The 22,988-nt window shown below is 43.7% G+C and overlaps 1 protein-coding gene across 1 annotated transcript in view; it reads right to left on the reverse strand.

The window, feature by feature from the left end:
• CHIT1 (chitinase 1) overlaps positions 1-13,196 on the reverse strand; it is a 34,601-nt gene extending 21,405 nt beyond the window's left edge. The window contains 3 exon segments of the mRNA XM_070768837.1: positions 6-287; positions 9,185-9,287; positions 13,094-13,196. Coding sequence (XP_070624938.1) covers positions 6-287; positions 9,185-9,287; positions 13,094-13,196 — 488 coding nt within the window.
• Between the last annotated feature and the right edge of the window lie 9,792 nt (positions 13,197-22,988).

Here is a 22,988-nt window from a genome sequence, read left to right on the forward strand (position 1 = left end):
CTCACATCTTCCGTAAGCCATGGAATTCCTTGTAGAGTGTCTCTTCATTCCACTCTATGGAGCTGAGTTGGTGACTGTCCATGCCAGCAAAGGTACGGATGAGGTGGGTGTACAGACTGGGGTCCACATCCTTGGGTAAGAAGCAAGCAGACCCCTCTCTGTACTGGACCCAGTTAGTGAAGTAGCAGACCAGTTTTGCAGCAGAGCCTGGCCAGTCGGGGCAAAGAAAAGAAATGGCAATCAGAAAGGCCTGCTGTGGACTGGCACCTTCTGCCTGGAGGCAGAACCTACGTCATGCCAGAGTGTGTTAAACATGGCCCTTTGTCAACTGAAGGCAGAGGCGGGACTTTTAAAACACAGCTTGGAATACTTTAGAATGTTAACTAAAACACAAATACTTAAGGTAGCAGAGAGGAGGCCACAGGCACAGGCTGAGTTTATGTTTCTTTAGTCTTGCTTCAAAGAGGTTTGCGTTTACTATTATCCCCATGGGGTTGCAAGGAGTAGAACACGACTGAGCGCCTTTCAGTTTCACTTGCAGGGCACCTGTTTATTAATATTACTGACAGAAAGTGAAAGTGTTAGTCACTCGGTCGTGTCCAACTCTTTGCAACCCCATGAACTGTAGCCCTCCAGGCTCCTCTGTCCATGGGACTCTCTAGGCAAGAATACTGGAGTGGGTTGCTGTTCCCTTCTTCAGGGGATCTTCTTGACCCAGGGATCTAACCTGGGTCTCCTGCTTTGCAGGCAGATTCTTTACTGTCTGAGCTACTAGGGAAGCCCAAGGTTCTAATAAAAAGTGTATTTTCTCTAAGAAACGGCAGCTTGTTTCTGGCACCCTCACAGCCTGTGGAAGGAAGGACTCTGTGTGTAGGGCTTCTCCTTCCAGGTAGGAGGTTGTCTAGCAGTGATGGCTCCCACCAAAGGCAGCACTGTGTTAATTTGGCCAGAACATCAGGAAACAAGGATCTCTGCAGCTGCCAGAAATATACATTGGGCTGATCTTCTCTTTAGCCTTGGCTTAGAGGTCCCAATCTGAAAATGATGGTTTGGTCTCTGAGGGCTCGTTTAGCCTCAAGACTATGATTGTGTGTGTTGTACAGGCCAACATTTTATGCCAGAGACTTGGCAGAGTGAGTTTGGACTGGAGCATGTCTGTGGCCATGGTCTAGACCCCAGAATTTTGTTTTGCACAGACAGGTTCTCTCAGCAACCCCCTCCAGTCCCCATGTGAGCAAAGAGAGGATGGGGTGGGGGGGGCGGGGCAGTGATGAGTGGCTATAGGAGGGTGTATGGGAACCCAGAGCATGGAAAGCTGGCTGAGACTCCCCACCCCCAAGCCCATGGCGCACTCCCAGGAAGGGGAGTCAGAACCCTTAGATTGTCACTGGCCCTAACCAGTGGTACCTGGGGGTGAAGTTTGCAATTGGGACTGGAGGTGTTGCCTGAGTGATATAGAAGGAGGATTAATGACTTTCCCAAAGCAAAAGAAGGAAGGAAGGGATTAACCGGTAGAACACATACCTGGGACCATCTAGGAAGGAGCCAGGAGGCTTTTTTTAAATTTTGTATCATCTTGCCATAGCATATGGAATATTGTGCATGTATTTTTGTACTATATAGGCAACAGAGTCTGGTTAACAACAGGAACCTTGGAATTTCATGCCTAGGTTGAAATCCCAACTCTGCAACTTTTTAGCCAAATAATTCAACTCTCTGCTTCATAAAATGGGAATGATGATTTTTCTTATTTCCAGGACTATTGTGTGAATGGAGATGTGTATGAAACACACAGAGGAATGTTGCCTTAGTAAGTCTGTTTTACGTGCTTTACGTATATTAACATTAACCCTTCATCCACACAAGATTCTATTGTCATAAGTAAGAGTCACACAGCAAATTCCCACTGGCTATCTATTTTACATATGACACTATATAGGTTTCCGTGCCACTCTCTCCATACATCCCACCCTTTCCTTCCTTCCAACCATGTCCGCAAGTCTGTTCTCTGTCTGCATCTCCAATGCTGCACTGCAAATAGGTTCATCAGTATCATCTGTCTAGATTCCCTGCTGCTGCTGCTAAGTCGCTTCAGTCGTGTCCGACTCTGTGCGACCCCATAGACGGCAGCCCACCAGGCTCCCCCGTCCCTGGGATTCTCCAGGCAAGAACACTGGAGTGGGTTGCCATTTCCTTCTCCAATGCATGAAAGTGAAAAGTGAAAGTGAAGTCGTTCAGTCGTGTCCGACTCTAGGGACCCCATGCACTGCAGCCTACCAGGCTCCTCTGTCCATGGGATTTTCTAGGCAAGAGTACTGGAGTGGGCTAGATTCCCTATATATGCATTAATATACCATATTTGGTTTTCTCTTTCTGACTTTAGGCTCTAGGTTCATCCACCTCATTAGAACTGACTCAAATGCATTCTTTTTATGGCTGAGTAATATTCCATTGTGTATAGGTACCACAGCTTCTTTATCCAGTAATCTGTAGATGGATATCTGGGTTGCTTCAATGTTCTAGCTATTGTAAATAGTGCTGCAATGAACAATGAACATGTGTCTTTTTCAATTTTGGTTTCCTTGAGGTATATGCCTAGGAATGGGATTGTTGGGCCATATGGTGGTTTTATTCGTAGTTTTTTAAGGAATTTCCATACCGTCTTCCACAGTGGCTGTATCAGTTTACATCTAAACAACCATGCAAGAGTGTTCTCTTTTCTCCACACCCTCTCCAGCATTTATTGTTTGTAGACTTCGGATGATGGCCACCTGACTGGTGTGAGGTGATATCTCATTGCAGTTTTAATTTGTGTTTCTCTAATAATGAGTGATGTTGAGCATCTTTTCATGTGTTTGTTAGCCTTCTGTATGTCTTCTTTGGAGAAATGTCTATTTAGGTCTTTTTCCCCACTTTTTGATTGGGTTGTTTGTTTTTATGGTATTGAGTTGTATGAGGTACTTTTATACTTTGGAAATTAATTTTTGTCAGCTGTTTCATTTGCTATTATTTTCTCCCATTCTGAAGGCTGTCTTTTCACCTTGCTTATAGTCTCCTTTGCTGTAAAAAAGCTTTTAAGTTTAATCAGGTCCCACTTGTTTACTTTTTTGTTTTTATTTCCATTACTCTAGGAGGTGGGTCATAGAGGATCTTGCTTTGATTTATGTCATCGAGTGTTCTGCCTATGTGTTCCTCTAAGAGTTTTATAGTTTCTGGCCTAACATTTATGTCGTTAACTCACTTTGAGTTTATCTTTGTGTATGGTGTTAGGAAGTGTTCTAATTTCATTCTTTTACAGGTAGCTGTCCAGTTTTCACAGCACCATTTATTGAAGAGGCTGTCTTTGCTCCATTGTATATTCTTGCCTCCTTTGTCAAAAATAAGGTATCCATAGGTGCATGGGTTTATTTCTGGGCTTTCTATCTTGTTCCATTGATTTATATTTCTGTTTCTGTGCCAGTATCATACTGTCTCGATGACTGTAGCTTTGTAGTATAACCTGAAGTCAGGAAGGTTGATTCCTCCAGCTCCATTCTTCTTTCTCAAGACTACTTAGGCTATTAGGGGTCTTTTGTGTTTCCATATGAATTGTGAAATTTTTTGTTCTAGTTTTGTGAAAAATGCCAATGATAATTTGACAGGGATCACATTGAATCTGTAGATTGCATTTGGTAGCATAGTCATTTTCATACCATTGATTCTTCCTACCCAGGAACATGGAATATCTCTCCATCAGTTTATGTCATCTTTGATTTCTTTCATCAGTGTCTTACAATTTTCTGTGTACAGTTCTTTCATGTCCTTAGGTAAGTTTATTCCTAGGTATTTAATTCTTCTTGTTGCTATCGTGAATGGTATTGATTCCTCAATTTCTCTTTCTGATTTTTCATTGTTAGTTATAGAAATGCAAGTGATTTCTGTGTATTGATTTTGTATCCTGTGACTGCTAAATTCACTGATTAGCTCTAGTAATTTTCTGATACCGTCTTTAGGGTTTTCTATGTACAGTACCATGTTATCTGCAAACAGTGAGAGCTTTACTTCTTCTTTTCTGATCTGGATTCCTTTTATTTCTTTTTCTTCTCTGATTGCTGTAGGACTTCCAGAACTATGTTGAATAATAGTGGTGAAAGTGGACACCCTTGTCTTGTTCCTGATCTTAGGGGGAATGTTTTCAGTTTTTAACCATTGAGAATAATGTTTGCTGTAGGCTTATCATGTATGGCCTTTACTCTGCTGAGGTAAGTTCCTTCTATGCCCATTTCCTGAAGAGTTTTAATCATAAATGGGTGCTGAATTTTGTCAAAGGCTTTTTCTGCATCTATTGAGATTATCATATGGTTTATATCTTTCAGTTTGTTAATATGGTGTATCACATTGATTGATTTGTGTATATTGAAGAATCCTCACATCCCTGGAATAAACCCAACTTGATCGTGGTGTATGAGCTTTTCACTGTGTTGCTGAATTCTGTTTGCTAAAATTTTGTTGAGGATTTTTGCATCTATGTTCATCAGTGATATTGGCCTGTAGTTTTCTTTGTGTGTGTGTGTGTGTGTGTTTTGTCTGGTTTTGGTATTGGGATGATGGTGGCCTTATAGAATGAGTTTTGAAGTGTTCTTTCACCTGCAATTTTTTGAAAGAGTTTTAGAAGGATAAGCATTAGCTCTTCTCTAAATGTTTGATAGAATTCTCATGTGAAGCCATCTGGTCCTGGGCTTTTCTTTTTTGGGAGATTTTTGATCACAGCTTCAATTTCAGTGCTTGTAATTGGGTTGTTCATAATTTCTACTTCTTCCTGGTTCAGTCTTGGAAGATTGAACTTTTCTAAGAATCTGTCCATTTCTTCCAGGTTATCCTATTGTCATATAGTTTTCATAACAGTCTCTTGTAATCCTTTGTATTTCTGCACTGTCTGTTGTAACCCCTCCTTTTTCATTTCTAATTTTGTTGATTTGATTCTTCTTCTTCTTTTTTTTTTCTTGATGAGTCTGGCTAAAGATTTGTCAGTTTTGTTTATCTTCTCAAAAAACCAACTTTTACTTTTATTAATCTTTACTATTGTTTCTTTTACTTCTTTTTCATTTATTTCTGCTCAGATCTTTATGATTTCTTTCCTTATACTAATTTTGGGGTCTTCTTCTTCTTCTTCCTCTTCCTCTTCTTCTTCCTCCTCCTCTTCCTCCAGTTGTTTTAGGTGTAAAGTTAGGTTGTATCTTTGATGTTTTTCTTTTTTCTTGAGGTAGAATTGAATTTCTATAAACTTCCCTCTTAGAACTGCTTTTGCTGGATCCCATAGGTTTTAAGTTGTGTTTTCATTGTCATTTGTTAGTAGAAAGTTTTGATTTCCCTTTTGATTTCTTCAGTAATCCATTGGTTATTTAGAAATGTGTTGTTTAAATCTCCATGTGTTTGTGTTTCTTACAGTTTTTTTCTTGTAATTGATATCTAGTCTCATAGCATTGTGGTCAGAGAAAATGCTTGATATGATTTCAATTTTCTTAAATTTACAGAGGTTTGATTTGTGACTCAAGATGTGGTCTAACCTGGAGAATGTTCCATGTGCACTTGAGAAGAAGGTGGATGCTTCTGAATTTGGATGGAATGTCCTGAAGATATCAGTGAGATCCATCTCATCTAACGTATCATTTAAGACTTGTGTTTCCTTATTAATTTTCTGTTTTGATGATCTGTCCATTGGTGTGAGTGTGGTGTTAAAGTCTCTTACTATTATGGTGTTACTGTCAATTTCTCCTTTCATGTCTGTTAGTGTTTGTCTTATGTATTGAGGTCCTCCTATGTTGGGTGCATAGATATTTGCAATTTTTATGTCTTCCTCTTGGATTTATCCCTTGATCATCATGGAGTGTCCTTCCTTATCTGTTGTGATATTCTTTATTTTAGGATCTATTTTGTCTGATGTGAGGATTGCTACTCCAGCTTTATTTTGTTTCCCATTTGCAAGGAATATATTTTTCCATCCTCTCACCTTCAGTCTATGTGTGTCTTGAGGTCTGAAGTGGGCTTCTTGTAGACATCATATATATTGGTCTTGTTTTTGTATTCATTCAGCTAGTCTGTATCTTTTGGTTGGAGCATTTAATCCATTTACATTTAAAGTAATTATTATTATATATGTTCCTATTTCCATTTTCTTAATTGTTTGGGGTTGATTTTGTAGATTTTTTTTTTCTTCTCTTGTATTTCCTCACTATAGAAGTTCACTTAACATTTGTTGTAAAGCTGGTTTGATGATACTGAATTCTCTTAACTTTTGCTTGTATGAAAAGCTTTTGATTTCTCCATCAATTTTGACTGAGATCCTTGCCAGGTACACTAATCTTGGTTGTAGGTTTTTCCCTTTCAGTACTTTAAATATGTCCTGCCATTCCCTTCTGGCCTGCAGAGCTTCTGCTGAAAGATCAGCTGTTAAGCATATAGGGTTTCCCTTGTATGTTACTTGTTGCCTCTCCCTTGCTGCTTTTAATATTCTTTTTTTGCGTTTAGTCTTTGTTAGTTCAATTAGTATGTGTCTTGGCATGTTTCTCCTTGGGTTTATCCTGTATGGGACTCTGCACCTCTTGGACTTGATTCTCTATTTCCTTTTCCATGTTTGGGAAATTTTCAACTATAATCTCTTCAAAATTTTTCTCATACCCTTTCTTTTTCTCTTCTTCTTCTAGGACCCCTATAAATTGAATGTTGGTGCATTTGATATTGTCCCAGAGGTATCTGAGACTATCCTCAATTCTTTTCATTCTTTTTACTTTATTCTGCTCTTCAGAATAAAGTTATTTCATTTTGGTGGAAATAAATAATTTACAATGGTGGAAGCTATTTCCACCATTTTATCTTTCAGCTCACTGATTCGTTCGTCTGCTTCAGATATCTGCTATTGATTCCTTCTACAGTATTTTTAATTTCAGTAATTGCGTTGTCTGTCTCTGTATGTTCATTCTTTAATTCTTCTAGGTCTTTGTTAACTGATTCTTGCATTTTCTCCATTTTGTTTTCAAAGTTTTTATCATCTTTACTCTCATTATTCTGACTTCTTTTTCAGATAGTTTGCCTATTTCCTCTTCACTTATTTGGATTTCTCTGTTTCTAGGTTGTTCCTTCATTTGTGCAGTATTTCTCTGCCTTTTCATTATTTTTTTTAGCTTATTATGTTTGAGGTCTCCTTTCCCCAGGATTCAAGGTTGAATTCTTTCTTCCTTTTGGTTTCTGCCCTCCTACAGTTGGTCCAGTGGTTTGTGTGAGCTTCGTACAGGGTGAGATTTGTGCTGAGATATTTTCCTCTGATGGGCAAGGCTGAGTGAGGTGGTAATCCTGTCTGCTGATGATTGGGTTTGTATTTTTGTTTTGTTTGTTGTTTAGGTGAGGCATCCTGCACAGGGTGCTACTGGTGGTTGGGCCATGCCAGGTCTTGTATTCAAGTGGCTTCTTTTCCGTGAGTTCTCACTATTTGATATGCCTGAGGGTTAGTTCTCTGGTAGTCTAGGGTCTTGGAGTCAGTGCTCCCACTCCAAAGGCTCAGGGTTTGATCTCTGGTCAGGAATGAAGATTCCACAAGTGGTTTGTTATGACATTGACATTGACATTGATGTCACTCAGTTGCGTCCGACTCTTTGCGACCCCATGGACTGTAGCCTACCAGGCTCCTCTGTCCATGGAATTTTCCAGGCAAGAGTACTGGAGTGGGTTTCCATTTCCTTCTCCAAGAGATCTTCCCAACCCAGGGATCAAACCCAGTTCTCCCGCATTGTAGGCAGACACTTTACCGTCTGAGCCACCAGGGAAGTCCCAACAAATATCCAAAAACGAGAAACCAAAGATGAACCCCACATAAGTGGCAGTTACAAAATCAGGCAAATAATAAATAAAATAATGGAATATACACATATACATGTACACCCATGAGCAAAGTCAAAACAGTCCAACAAAAATAAAGTACAACAGATTGACCTAGATAACAAAGAAAATCAAACAATATATTTACCAGTTAAGAACAAAACTAGCTAAAGCACAAACTGGAAAACAAAACTAAAGCAAGGTGCCAACTGGAGAATAAAGCAATGAAAATAAAACTAACAAATATGTTGAGAGGAAAGGAAATAAAGAAAAGGAAAAAAGAATAGATATGCAATGTTAAATAGAGGTAGATAAAGAAGATTTATATATATATATATATATATATATATATATATATATATATATATCAAAGGTTAACTGCAAGGGGAAAAGAACAATAGGAAAAGCAAACAAAGGAATAAATTTAGAAAATATAATAATAGGTTTAAAAAATTAAAATTATAAAAAGAGGAAAACTCCACAGAACTGCAAAAGCCTAATGTAGAGGCAGAGGTTTATAAAATCAATAAAAATTGTTGACTGAAGAAGAAAAAAAGAAAAAAGAAAGCTCAAAAGCTTAATCAGATTTCATAGTGCCATTAAAATTGACAACAACAGCAGAAGGGGAAATAAAAGAAAAAAATCAAATGAATCTACAAAGCAAGTCAAAACATAATATTCTTATTTATTATTCCATAAATGTTTCTCTTGAGTCACTGCTGTCAGAGTCCTTTCCCTCGCTGGGAGTCACTGTCCACCTCACCTCCCTAGGATGCCCTCCAACACTGTGCCCGTCCCTGGACCTGCTGTGGGGACAACTCACATTCTAATCTGGTCCTACTCCTGTGTGATCTTGCCTCCAATGCCCACAGCTACTATGCCATCAGAACTAGTGCGTTTTCTTTTATGGGACCTCTCAGTGGCCTTTTATATATTCCATAGACACAGAGTCTGCCTAGCTGATTGTGTGGATTTAATCTGCAGCTGGTGGGAAAGTTCTGGGTCTTCTTCCTTATTTACACTGCTCCTGGGTTCCAATTGTGCTTTTGTTTCTACCTCTGCATGCGGGTCAGACTTTCCTTGTGGCTCAGACAGTAAAGCATCTGCCTACAATGTGGGAGACCTGGGTTCGATCCCTTGGTTGGGAAGATCCTCTGGAGAAGGAAATGGCAACCCACTCCAGTACTTTGGTCTGGAAAATCCCATGGACAGAGGAGCCTGGTAGGCTACAGTCCATGGGGTCCCAAAGAGTCGGACACAACTGAGCGACTCACTTTCACTTTTCACTTTCTGCATGTGGGTAGTCCACTGGGGTTTGCTCCCGAGGCTGCACTGAGGGACTTTGGCTTGAAACTGTGAGGGCCAGGTGTGGAGGTGGTGCAGCTGCTTGGGTTGCAGGGGTTCTGGCAGCACCAGGTACTCCGAGGGGCTGGCAGCTAGAGAAGCAGGAAATACAGTGCTCTAGAAGGGTATGGCAACCAGTATTGGCCAATGTGCTCCAGTATTCTTGCCTGGAGAACCCCCCTCCCTGACAGAGAACCCTGGCAGGCCACAGTCTACAGGGTCACAAAGAGTCAGACACTACCAAAGCGATCCTGCGCGCATAGACACAGGGCTTTTTTTGCCTGTGGCAGCTCTGCCCCAGTGACCGTTGAATGTGAAGGTGGTGCAGCTGCTTGGCTTGTGGGGACCCTGGTGGTGCCAAGTGTTCAGGGACACAGACTGCCTCTGACACAGGAGTTATGGCCCTATCACAGTCTTTTTGCAAGCCTCTTGTAGCTGGCGATTAGAAGGCCTCTTTGGCCAGTCTTTCTCAATAACTCCACCTGTTTAGGCACTTAGAGGGCTCCCTTGCCTGGGGTCCTTCTCTGTTGTTCAGCTTCTCAGGCACATAGGAGGGCCCCCCCTGGCTGAGGTCCTACTCTGTAGATTGGCACATCAGGCACTTAAAGGAACACCCTGGGTGGGGTCCTACTCTGTAGATCAGTGCGTCAGACGTTCGATGGGCCAGCCTCTCTATTGTTCAGCTGCTGATGCTGGCTAGTGGGGAGAGAGAGGCTATGGTGATGGCTCCACCAACTACGTGTGACTCAGCAGTATCACCTTGCTTCCATGGCTGCCTGGCTTTCCTTCACCACTATCTCCTCCCTCGCATCCCCTCGATCTGTCTCTCCGCAGTCAACAGCAGCACTTGCCCTGAGATAGCTCCACAATCCCCAGTCTCCAGCTCCTAGCCACTCCCTTTCCAGGAGACCTGCGTTCCTGTCCAGTGTATGTATGGCTGCTGCAAGGACTGTCTGATTCTCATTCCATTTAGGCTGCCACAGATCAGCTGTTTCACTCCCAGCCTTAAATGTTTCTCCTCTGACCCAGACAGTTGACCCGATGCGGGGATGGGACCCCTGCTTCAGTTCCCCCACCCGCCGAGGGCAGGTCCAGTCCTACAAACATTCCTGTTTTCCCCCTGGTTCCTTCATCCTCCCGAGTTTTGCGTGGGTCTATGTATTCTTTTCCGCTGGTCAGGTCCTCCTGTCCACTCTCAGCTGGTGCTCTGCATGCACGTCTGTGTCTGGAGGTGTATTCCTGATGTACCCATGGAGAGACATGTACTCCATGTCCACCTACTCCTCCTCCATCTAGTTCTCCCCCTCCCCGCCCCCCACAGATCTTTCTTTATCTTGATTCCCCATTCTTAGCCTAGAGTGCTGAGGCAGTGTATTCGGTGAAAGATCAACCTCTTTGTGAGCAGTTTTTTTCAGTTCTCCTTTCCTGCTCCTGGCTTATTCGCTTCTTTCAAACTAAGAAAGCCTAGAAGAGTCTGGAATAACTATTGATATAATCCAGTTTCAGAAATAACATGTTTCTGGATCACCCAGATGACCTTGACCTGAGCTGCTGTATGTAAGAGCTAGATGACTTATGCCTGTGATACGGCACTTTTGAATTCCAACCTAAAGTGTGTGTGCACACATGCACGCGCATGAGTGTGCATGTGATGGGATTGGGAGAGGTAATTTTACGAAGGTTCCCACTCTTAGTGGATTCTAGACTTCAATTCCAGCCCCGTGAAGCTATCAAAAGTAATACTTAACCTCCCATCTGCATTTTCTTGATTGGGCAAAAGGGGCCCAGATGCAAGACTCAATTTCAGCAGATAAATCCATGATTCTTCAGTATTTTATTAGTGTTTCCATGCTCTCAAGCAGGTATTTCATTCTTTTGATCTGTTCTAGTTATTCTCAGTGGGATACTTCTGCTTCATTGATTACACTAAAGCTTTTGACTGTGTGGATCACACCAAACGGTGGAAACTTTTTCAAGAGATGGGAATACCAGACCACCTTACCTGCCTCCTGAGAAATCTATATGCAGGTCAAGAAGCAACAGTTGGAACCGGACATGGAACAACAGACTGATTAAAAGTTGGGAAAGGAATAAATCAAGGTTGTGTATGGTCACCCTGCTTATTTAACTTATATGCAGAGTTTATCATGCAAAATGCTGGGCTGGATGAAGCACAAGCTGGAACCATGATTGCTGGGAGAAATATCAACAACCTCAGATATGCAGATGACACCACCCTAATGGCAGAAAGTGAAGAGGAACTAAAGAGCCTCTTGACGAAGGTGAAAGAGGAGAGTGAAAAAACTGGTTTAAAACTCAACATTCAAAAAACTAAGGTCATGGAATCTGGTCCCATCATTTCATGGCCAATAGATAGGGAAAAAATGGGAACAGTGGCAGATTTTATTTTCTTGGGCCCCAAATCATGTGGACAGTGACTGCTGCCATGAAATTAAAAGACGCTTCTTGGAAGAAAAGCTATAACAAACCTAGACAGCATATTAAAAAGCAAAGACATCACTTTGCCAACAAAGGTCCGTCTAGTCAAAGCTACAGTTTTTCCAGTAGTCATATATGGATGTGACAGTTGGACCATATAGAAGGCTGAGTGCAAAGAACTGATGCTTTTGAACTGTGGTGCTGGAGAAGACTCTTGAGAGTCTTCTCTGCAAGGAGATCCAATCAGTCAATCCCAACTGGAAATCAATCCTGCATATCCATTGGAAGGACTGATGTTGAAGTTCCAATACTCTGGCCAAAGCATCCAATACTCTGATGCAAAGAGCCAACTCATTGGAAAAGACCCTGATGCTTGGAAAGATTGAGGGGAGGAAGAGAAAGGGGTCACAGAGAATGAGATGGTTAGATAGCATCACTGACTCAATGAACCCATGTTTGAGAAAACTCTGAAAGATGGTGAAGGACAGGTAAGCTTTGTGTGCTACAGTCCATGGGGTCACAAAGAGCTGGACACGATTGAGCGACTGAACAACACAGCCAATTAACAATGTTGTAATAGTTTCAGGTGGACAGCAAAGGGACTCAGCCATGCACATACATGTATCCATTCTCTCCCCATCTCCCTTTCCATTCAGGCTGCCACAGAACATTGAGTCGATTTCCCTGTGCTCTACAGTGGGACCTTATTGGTTACCCATTTTAAATAAATCAGTGTGTACATGTCAATCCCAAACTCCCTAATGATCCTTTCCCCTCCTCCTCCCCCCTGGCAACCATAAGTTTGTTCTCTAAGTCTGTGAGTTTGTTTCTGTTTTGTGAATAAGTTCACTTAGGGTACTTCTTATTTTTAAAATCTCTTAAACATATTAGCATCAGGAATAAAACCATAGCTATTGACATCGCTTATGACAGATGAAAAATTGAACACACTCCCCTTGCGACCATCCACTTTTTGTCAAGGTAATTTGTGATATTAAAATCTGAATCGTAATTATGAAGTCTTTATTATATATAATTGTAAGGATCTCATTTTTCTTGAGTTTTATATCATATTAATCAAAACAATTGTACTTACATAGCTTTATTAGTTTTATTGATTTAATTATTCTTTGCCTTTTGCACTATCATCTTTGGAGTTCTTCATTTGGATTCATTTCTCAGGTGGCAGGAATATCTCATAAATATATTCTCCAGAACTGTTTTATGGAAAAATCCCCGACCCCCAGTTGAGCTCACTAATATCTGGTATCAGTTATCAATGTATTACCTTTCAGCTCCAAATGCACCCTTTATACATGTCAGGGCTGTCTTCTCCCTGGCACATGCTATGCTTTATCAGCAGAGGGCACTGGAGGGACAGGAAGAGAAGCGCCTCCTCCTGGTTCCTTTGCTTTCCTGCTGACTTATTCTCAGGACTCTGAAGTCTGGTGGAGCTTACCCCCAGCAAGTTTCAGCAGTTCACCTGCTTGTGGCATCTCTACGGCTAGTTTTATGGACATCTCTTCTAGTTTCCCAGCGGCAAGTTTAGCTACATCCTTCATGGGTGGATTCCTGATGAAAGGCAGGGGTTACTGGAAAGTCCCACAAGCAACATTCTCCCAAAGAGATTTCTCAGTGAGTTCTTTGGGAGCCCTAGGTGGCTCCACCATGATCAGCTGCGTTCCCCTAAAACAACTTCCTGGGAATTTTATGGACACTCAGCAGGACACTCAGCTGGCAGCCCAAGACTGTAGTTCTTGCCCGTCAGTCTATGATCTCTGACTATGGACCAGTTTTGTCCAAAGACAACTCAGAGAATTTCTCTGCCATCCATGGGCTGCACCCACACCTTCCCCAACAAGGGCTGAACCCCAGCCTTGAGGGACCCCTCTCCTCTTCCTTCCTGTGTGTTCCTTCTTTCTGTACTCTCATCAGCCTTAGGAGATTTTTTTAAACAATCCCTTTTATTCCCACTCTGTAGTTAATTCCCTGAAAATAGTTAATTTTTATATCAAAACTTCCCTTTTCAAATGACTATGCAATTTCTCTCTCCTAATTCAACTGTGATTGGAGCACTACCACTAGTTCAGAGGCAAGGGAAAACTGGGAAATTCCTACCTAGACTTCTCTACTCAGAATGGAAAGAAGCAATGGAATCTTACCACTGTTAACATCTCTAAACATTGCACTTGTGTCTGGAATCTGCACAGGGAAGGAATATGCAGAATTACAGCTTGCTTGAAAGGTGCTGTGTTGGGTGAGGCCACTGCAGACAAAGTTATATATAGTGAAAAGTGAAGTGAAGTGAAAATGTTAGTCACTCAGTCATGTCCAGCTCTTTGCAACCCCATGGACTATATCCCGCCAGACTCCTCTGTCCATGGAATTAATTCTCCAGGCACGAATACCAGAGTGGATAGGCATTCCCTTCTCCAGGGGATCTTCCTGACCCAGGGATCAAACATGGGTCCCCTGCATTGCAGGCAGATACTTTACCATTTGAGCCATAAGAGAATCCTGAAGTCATACCTAACAGACAGTCAAACCAGTTGGAGAAAGTGTTGTCAGTGTTCCATAAAAACTATGTCCCTTCTGACTTCTGACTTGTATCCACTGTTCTCCTAAGACCCCTTGGCTGGAATCTCAGTCCAGTTTCTCTCGTTGGTGTCCTTAGCTACTCTCACTGCCATTGCTCTATCAAAGATCTGGTCACCTAGCTAGGAATTCCCCCTGGAAACGCTCGCTGCTTTCCCTCCATAGGTTCCTGAGTGCCAGCTCAAACTTCACCTCCTAGAAAGCTTCCCCATCAGCTTGTCTCAGTGGTTCTCCTCATCCTGACTTTTTCTAATGTCTGTACAGATCTTAAAGCACTTTCCTAAGTCTACTCTGCCACATAACTGGGGCAAATCAACACATTCCCGATCAACCTGGGCTGCCTTGATGAAACCTGATTCAGATTAGCAGAGGAAAATAATGCACTTATTTGTATAGAAATGACATCCTCTGTTGGTAAGTATATATAATGACTGGATTTTTTCATAAGCTGTATAAGGACCCTCACTCCCCAAAGCTGAGAAAACCAAGGAAACTCAGCTGCCCTTCTCTGCTCACCTCACTCCCTCACAGGTAACATTCAATCCACTGACCCGCTCACCAGATTTCTACCCCTTCCTAATACAAAAGAGGTCCCTGATGCCGAAGTCTCTTGGATAACAATCTGTAACATTTACTGAGTACCTGCTGTATGCCATACATAGGATTAATTTCCTTAAGTATGGTATATCATTTTATCTTCATAGAAACTTTATGAGGTAGACACTTGGGAAAGGCTCCCTGAAGCAAACTTCAGCATGTGTTAGCCGTTTAGCATTTGTCCAACCCCTGCCATATACCATGCCTGGGAAAGTGATCTGGCTGGGCACAATGTGCCAAAGAACAGAAATTCTCATTTCTACCACACAAATGCAGAATCGTAATCTTTTGTATTTATAGATTCTTCATATTTGGTATCTCGTTGAATGTTGCAATAATCATGAGACATAGTGATTATCATTCCCATTATACAAACCAGGAGAGAGACAAGCTAGGAGACTCGCTCAAGATCAACCCTCCAGTTAAATGTGTCCTGTCTGTTTGGGAATACCACTTTCCTAGATATGTAGCCAGCTGTTGTCAGTCCTAGCTCAGACTCTCCTCCGTGATGTGCAGGCTCTGAGAGTTTACCAGTGGGATAGTACAGCCCTTTTAACTCAAACTCCTACTCAGCCCTGAAGCTGATAACCACTTCTCATGAGATCAAATAAGAGAAAATATACTTCCTGACTGGAAGAGAGCCATGCCTTGCCAACCTGACATTTAAAAACCCCCGTGGCAAAAGAATGCACCTGGGGCGTTCCTCACCTTTTCAGCAGTTTTCCTTAGCCAAGTTTCATTAGAGGGGACCCAGTAGACCAGAGTCTGTTTGTGGAAATGGAGGGACCCAGGGCTACCTGAGTACAGCTTTCACCTGCCACAGGGAGTGGCTGTGTGGCAAGTCTTGTGGCAGAGAGCTGGAGTTTCCTGGATCTTAGGGGAGCTGTCATCTCCACCACCCTCTCAGGGTCCTGGGTTTGGTCCCCAAGTTGCCTCTGTATCTGTCAAATGCCCCTGAGCTGTCTTTGGAATGAATGAGTATAAAGAGTCGCATCAGACAAGCTCCGCTCCTCCAATTCCCACCCCCTTACAGTTCCACCTAACAGACAATGGGGTTACAGCTGGAGCACACACAGGGCCCGAGAAGCCCTGTGGTGGGATAGTGTGGGCTTAAGATCTCATTGACTCAGGTTCAAATTCCCCACTCCATCACTTACTAAGCTAGGTAGCTCATCAGGATAAGGTACAAATGAAGGTAACAGAAAACCCACAACAACAAAGCCTTTAACAAGGTACAAGCTTATTTTCCTCCCACATAAAAGTCCTGAGAAGGAGTTCAGGACTGGTGCGATGCCCCAGTCTCATCCCAGACCGTTACTCTGTGCTCTCAGTGGTTCAGGGTGGCTCTCACCTTCCAAACAGCAAAATAGAGGGAGGGACAAAGAAGGGCTGTCAACCGCTAGAGTAAGCAGCAAGAACTTGCCTTACCTTCACGTCTACCACTGTGACATCTGTGAAAAGAGAAACTTCTCACTCACCTTTCTGATACTGCTAGCAATTTTGTAAGAAAACACCAGCCCAGCCCCTCACGGGAGCCCCAGATCTGATTCTTGCCCTGGTGCGGGTGCTGAAGCCCAAGAGAGCTGAGACTTAATTCAAGGAGAGATCTCAGATGTGCAAAAGCCTGTGGGAAAGCTGAGGCAGCGCCAGTGAAGAGGGCTCGCTGGGCAGGGACCAGCTCCTCTCACACATTGGTGTCAGACTCATCAAATCTCTCTAAGGCAGTGAGAGCAACCCTTAATCACATAACCACTGACCCCCACGTTTAGAGTATAACCCAGAGCAAGTGACAATAAATAAAAACATTTCCTTCAGTCTTCTCTTTTTTCTTTAAAATTTGTTCAAATTTTACATCAGTAAAGTACTTACATTAGGTTCCATACATATGAACCTTCAAGCTGTGAACTTTCAAAGATGTGAAACATCAGGCGTGAGTGAAATTGCAGCTTGCTCTCCGTCTCCTTTCACTGCCGACCCTTCAGCTCTGCCTTTCTCACCTCCTCTCCCTCCTCCAGTCAGTAAGTCTCCTTGCCAGTTCACTTGACACCAGCCTCCGTATGCCAGCCATTATACTGTACTACTGTACTTTTCAAGATACCATACTGTAAGATTAAAAATGTTTTTATTTTTTGTATTTGTTTATGTATGTAGTATTTGTGTGAACAGTATTATAAACCTTTTATGGTACACTGCTATATAGATAATTGTGTCTGTTGAGTACCTAGGCTAACTTTGTCGGACTTACAAACAAATTGAACTTAGGAATGTGCTCTCAGAGGGGAACTCATTCATATACAGGGGCTTACTGTAGTTACTTCAAAATGTGTGTTTGTGCTAAGTCTGTTCAATCTTCAGGGACTCTCTGTGACCCCATGGACTGAGGCTGCCAGGCTCCTCTCTTCATGGGATTCTCCAGGCAAGAATACTAGACTGGGTTGCTGTGTCCTCCTCCAGGGGATCATCGTGACTCGGGAATTGAACCAGGGTCTCGTGCAGCTCCTGCATTACAGGTGAATTCTTTACTGCTGAGCCACCAGGGAAGCCCATTACTTCAAAATATATTTCCCTAAATGCTGCAACTAAATTTACACTCCAGAAGTGTATACCACGTTTGTCCTTTACCTTCGCTTGTCCTCAGCCCACTGTTCATGCCCTTTGGAGTCATGGCATCATCCCGTATGTTCGTGTACAATCCCATGTGATATGAACTATGACATGGACGGACAGATTTGGAAATTGAGTTTGAGAGGTTACCCAGACTGCCAAAAGAAAGACAAAGAATAACTGGTTGAAATGGCCCCTCTGGCTCTAAATCCTTGTCCTGTAATCATCATGTAAGAAAGTAGGGGCTACCCACCACCTGGTAATGGAACCTGTTGCTAAGGGCTCTTGGCCATTCAGGGGAGTCAGCAAGGAAGGGGTCCAAGGAAGGAAGGCCTCTCCTAGATGACGAGATTGAGCTTCAGGAATTGTGGGCCATTGACTCCAGGAGTTACCACCAAATCAACCTACCAAGATGCCTGAGGCTAGAGAGATGCTTCAACTAATAGCAGGGGACCAGCTTGGGACTTGTTTGGGACTCTTTTGCATATTGCCCTGAATCAAGGGTAGAGAGCCAGGACCAGATAGGACTGGGAAGAGGTCCTCACCACTGTTCAGTGACCCTGAAAAAGGCAAGATCCTTGGTGAGCTACAGTCACTCATGAGGGCTGATTTCAGCCTGAGGTTCAGGAGTTCCTGGGGGAACTGAGGCCCATGGGGCCAAGAAAAGCAAGACATGTGCACTGTCTCTCCGTTACTAGAAGGGTACACAAATGCCTCATGTGATCCTGGAGATGCCGAGCACGGAGGAGAGTTTATAGGGAATTACGGTAAGGAGGCGATGATCTAGACCTGGCTGCCTGCTAGAGACACCAGCCTATTTCAAGCCATCTTCTGACTGCCTCTGGCCATGGGTTTGGAAGCGGCTGAGTGCAGAGAAGCCCGAGGCCGGCAGTCTGGGGGATTCCCGGTGTGCCTCTGGGCTTTGTCCTGAGCTGTGGGTGCAGCTTCTCCCATCAGCTCATGTCCAAGGCCCCAGGCAGCAGCCAGGCTGCACACTTCTGCACTCAGAGAGGTTGCTGATGCTGCAGAGGAGTCCTGAACCATTCACCTCCTTGTCCAGCCCAGAAAGGAGTTATTCTATAGGCCCTGCAGGAGGATGGACCAGGCACAGAGACAGTCCTGGGAGGAAGTCCAGCCCCTGACCTCTGCAGCAGCTCCCCACCCACTTCCCTCCACCCTTTCTCCTTCCTGCTCTCCAGGTGATCGTGGGCCCAGGACAGAAGAAAGGAGCTTCTTTCTTGCTTTCTTTCTTGCTTTTCTTTCTGGCCTTGCTTCTCTGGCCAGAGGAAAGGAGCCAAGAGATTGCAATAAAGCCCTTGGGTTCTTGGACAAGAAGGCAAAACAAAACACAAAATAAAAAGCTCAGTGAGATCACTGTCCTGCCCAGAGGCAAGTCATTGCTCAAGTCAAGTCAGCCAACCTGGCCTCTATCCCTGCTGAGTCCCAGAGAGAGGCTGCCTGGCTGGGCAATCTGATGGGGTGGGCGGGGGAGCAGAGCCCCTGCCCTGGAGCTCCTGGCCCAGGGGACGGATGCTGCCTTCCTCTCAGAAAACCACAGGAGGGAACAGCTTGCAGGACCATTTTCCACCAAGGATAAATCAGGCTGTTTCCAAAGGGGCCTGCAGCCAAGTAAGGCAGAGATGAATCTAAACCACAAAGCATTTAAACTCAGACAAATTGCTGAGTCCCTTCCCATGGCCCAGTCAGCGGTTCTCTGGTCTTCTGACCGCCCAGGTTATCCCCTTTCAAACACTTACCGAAGGGCCACTGTGGGCCTGTCCTCCCCAAGCTGGGGGTACCGACAAGGAGCTTGCAGAGTAGGGTGGGTGCTGGGCTATTCCCATGGAGCGACAAGCTATGTAGGAGGCTTCTGCCTGGGGAGAGGTATTGGGTCTGCCTCCCAACATCTAAAAGGAAGTGATACTCACACTGAAGGGAAACCGCAAGGAAGTGATGCTCACACTGAGGAGGCAGAAAAATGATCAAAATGATCTGGGTAGATGACAGGAGCAAGGCCCCGCTGAAGCTTCTGCCCCAGAGGGAGCCAGGGTCAGTGCCAGGCAGACTCATGCAACTGTCAGTATGACCCATGGAAGACCACAGAGCACTTTAGCTCACTGAGTATTTCATTTACCTTTATTCTGTGACATAGATCAGAAAATAAAGTTCAGAGAAGTGAAATAACTAACCCCAGGACACACAGCAAGAAGCTCTGATCCCACATTCCAAGCCTCAACTAGTTTTTTATTAGCCTCTACCCCCAACTCCCAGAGACAGAACCCTGTTGAAAACGTGTCTAGAACTTGTTTTTTTCAAGTTGGTTCACATATGGAGACCCGGCTCATGCCAACCAAACACACAGGAGGTGGATGGGCAAACAGAAACCCAGTATGCTCATTTACAGGCAGCATAGGTTTGTCATTAAGGCTAGTGTTGAGAATTTGCTGAAGCCACCCATTCCTCCATGGCAATGCCCAGAAATGCAGAGCCCAAGCAAACGGAGCCAGCCCATTCTGAAGGACTCACCAGTCCATCAGATCAAGTGATGGAGAAGCAGGATGTTCTGGAAGCTTGAAGAAAGGTGACTCTGGAGCAACCTGGGTTGCAATCTCATCTCTACCAGCCTCTGATTGTGTGTCCCTGGCAGGTTACTTAATCCTCAGCTTCTTCATCTGGAGACAATCATAGGACAATGCAGAATTGTTGAAGTGGATTAGACTTGAAATGTATATGACACCTTGTCCAATATGTGGGGGAACTTAATAAATGGTAACTGCTTTGTCATTATGATAGTGGTGTAGGTTTTACAGGCTTCAAGTTCAGAGACCTTGTCTATGTAACCATGGTGTAACTGGAGTATACTAATGACAAGATCTTTTTTTTTTTTAATTAATTAATTTATTTTAATTGGAGGCTAATTACTTTACAATATTGTAGTGGTTTTGCCATACATTGACATGAATCAGCCATAGGTGTACAAGTGTTCCCCATCCTTAGCCCCCCTCCCACATCCCTCCCCATCTCATCCCTCTGGGTCATCCCAGTGCATCAGCCCTGAGCACCCTGTCTCATGCATTGAACCTGGACTGGAGATCTGTTTCACATATGGTAATATACATGTTTCAATGCTATTCTCTCAAATCATCCCAACCTCGCCCACTCCCACAAAGTCCAAAAGACTGTTCTATACATCTGTGTCTCTTTTGCTGTCTTGCATATAGGGTCATCATTACCATCTTTCTAAATTCCATATATATGTGTTAATATACTGTATTGGTGTTTTTCTTTCTTACTTACTTCACTCTGTATAATAGGCTCCAGTTTTATCCACCTCATTAGAACTGATTCAAATGCATTCTTTTTAATAGCTGAGTAATATTCCATTGTGTATATGTACCACAGCTTATTTATCCATTCATCTGCTGATGGAAATCTAGGTTGCTTCTATGTCCTGGCTATTGTAAACAGTGCTTTGATGAACGTGTCTCTTTCAATTCTGGTTTCCTTGGTGTGTAAGTCCAGCTATGGGATTGCTAGGTCGTATTGGAGTTCTATTTTCAGGTTTTAAGGAATCTCCACACTGTTCTCCATAGTGGCTGTACTAGTTTGCATTCCCACCAACAGTGTAAGAGGGTTCCCTTTTCTCCACACCCACTCCAGCATTTATTGTTTGTAGACTTTTTGATATTAGACATTCTGACCAGCGTGAGATGGTACCTTATTGTGGTTTTGATTTGCATTTCTCTGGTAATGAGTGATATTGAGCATCTTTTCATGTGTTTGTTAGCCATTTGTATGTCTTCTTTGGAGAAATGTCTGTTTAGTTCTTTGGCCCATTTTTTGGCTGGGTCACTTATTTTTCTGGAATTGAGCTTCATGAGCTGCTTGTATATTTTTTAGATTAATTCTTTGTCAGTTGCTTCATTTGCTATTATTTTCTCCCATTCTGAAGGCTATCTTTTCACTTGCTTATAGTTTCCTTCGTTGTGCAAAAGCTTTTAAGTTTAACTAGGTCCCATTTGTTTATTTTTGCTTTTATTTCCAATATTCTTGGAGGTGGGTCATAGAGGATCCTGATGTGATTTATGTCAGAGAGTGTTTTGCCTATGTTTTCTTCTAGGAGTTTTATAGCTTCCGGTCTTACATTTAGATCTTTAATCCATTTTGAGTTTATTTTTGTGTATGGTGTTAGAAAGTGTTCTAGTTTCATTCTTTTACGAGTGCTTGACCAGTTTTCCCAACACCACCTGTTAAAGAGATTGTCTTTCCTCCATTGTATATTCTTGCCTCCTTTGTCAAAAATGTGTCCACAGGTGCGTGGATTTATCTCTGGAGATCTTATACGTGAATTGCTGTTAGAGCTCATGGGTGGAAAAGTTAACTTCACAAAGAGGAAGACAGGGGAGGTTCCTTGTGGGCATTTGGACCAGGTCTGCTCACACCCATCCCCTCGTGTGTCTCCCCCATCACTGTCTTAGATCCCGCTTGTCCCCTTCAGAGCATCCACAGTGCGATCTGAGGAAAGGGGGTGGGGAGAAGGACGCCCTGCAGGACGGTCCGCTCCCTGAGCCCTCCTGCGTCACCAGGGCATTTCTAGCCTGGAGACCTGAGGGCTCTCCATGAGTCTGGGGATTTGGGATCGGGTGGGTGGAGAAGAAGCTGAGGCAGGAAGACTGAGGCCTTTCTGAAGAGCCTTTCTTCTCCCTGACAGACCCCCTCCCTGCCTCTACCCCCACCCCACACTCTCTGTACACAAACTCCTGAAGGAGGCAGGCAGTCTTAAAACAGGTCTTCTCAGGGACACCACCTCAGGCATAGCTGCCAAGAAAGCACACTCATATCTGCTGCCCATCTGCTGTGATTTGGAGCCAGTGGGTATGGATTAGGGGCTTCCCAGGTGGTGCCAGTGGTAAAGAACCTGCCTGCCGATGCAGGAGACACAAGAGACACAGGTTTGATCCCTGGGCCAGGATGATCCCCTGGAGGAGGGCATGGCAACCCACTCCAGTATTCTTGCCTAGAGAATCCAAGGACAGAGGAACCTGGTGGGCTACAGTCCACAGGGTGGCAAAGAGTCAGATAGGACTGAAGCGGCTTAGCAGCAGCCGCAAGCGTGTGACTGCGTAGGACAGTGGCGGCGCCCATGCTTGGGCTGCACACGTCCGACGAGCAGTGCTGTGGGGCAGGCATTCGGGAGGGGCTTGTTGGCTTCTCTTCACAGTTCAGCAACTGTTATTAATGGTCCCTAAACCACAAGACTCAGAAGAGGTTTTGTGACAAGTACTAAATGTATAATGACTTATATCTTGAGCATTTAAAATTCTACCAGATTCTAGACTACATTCAACCATCTCCATTTCCTAATGCTGTGAGGTTTACTGCCTTTGTTTCCACAGGCTCGGTGCTCTGGCGTCAGGTACGGAGCAGTCTATACTGTGGCATAGGCTCTGCACTTGAATATTTGGGTAACACAAGGATTTGTCCTACACCAGCCTCGACACGGAGGCAACTGTCTTCCAACCCAAAGTCGATGCAACCGAAGGAACTGGAATTTAAAC

Source organism: Bos indicus, chromosome 16 (assembly GCF_029378745.1).
Source record: "Bos indicus isolate NIAB-ARS_2022 breed Sahiwal x Tharparkar chromosome 16, NIAB-ARS_B.indTharparkar_mat_pri_1.0, whole genome shotgun sequence".
Taxonomy (NCBI): Eukaryota; Metazoa; Chordata; class Mammalia; order Artiodactyla; family Bovidae; genus Bos; species Bos indicus.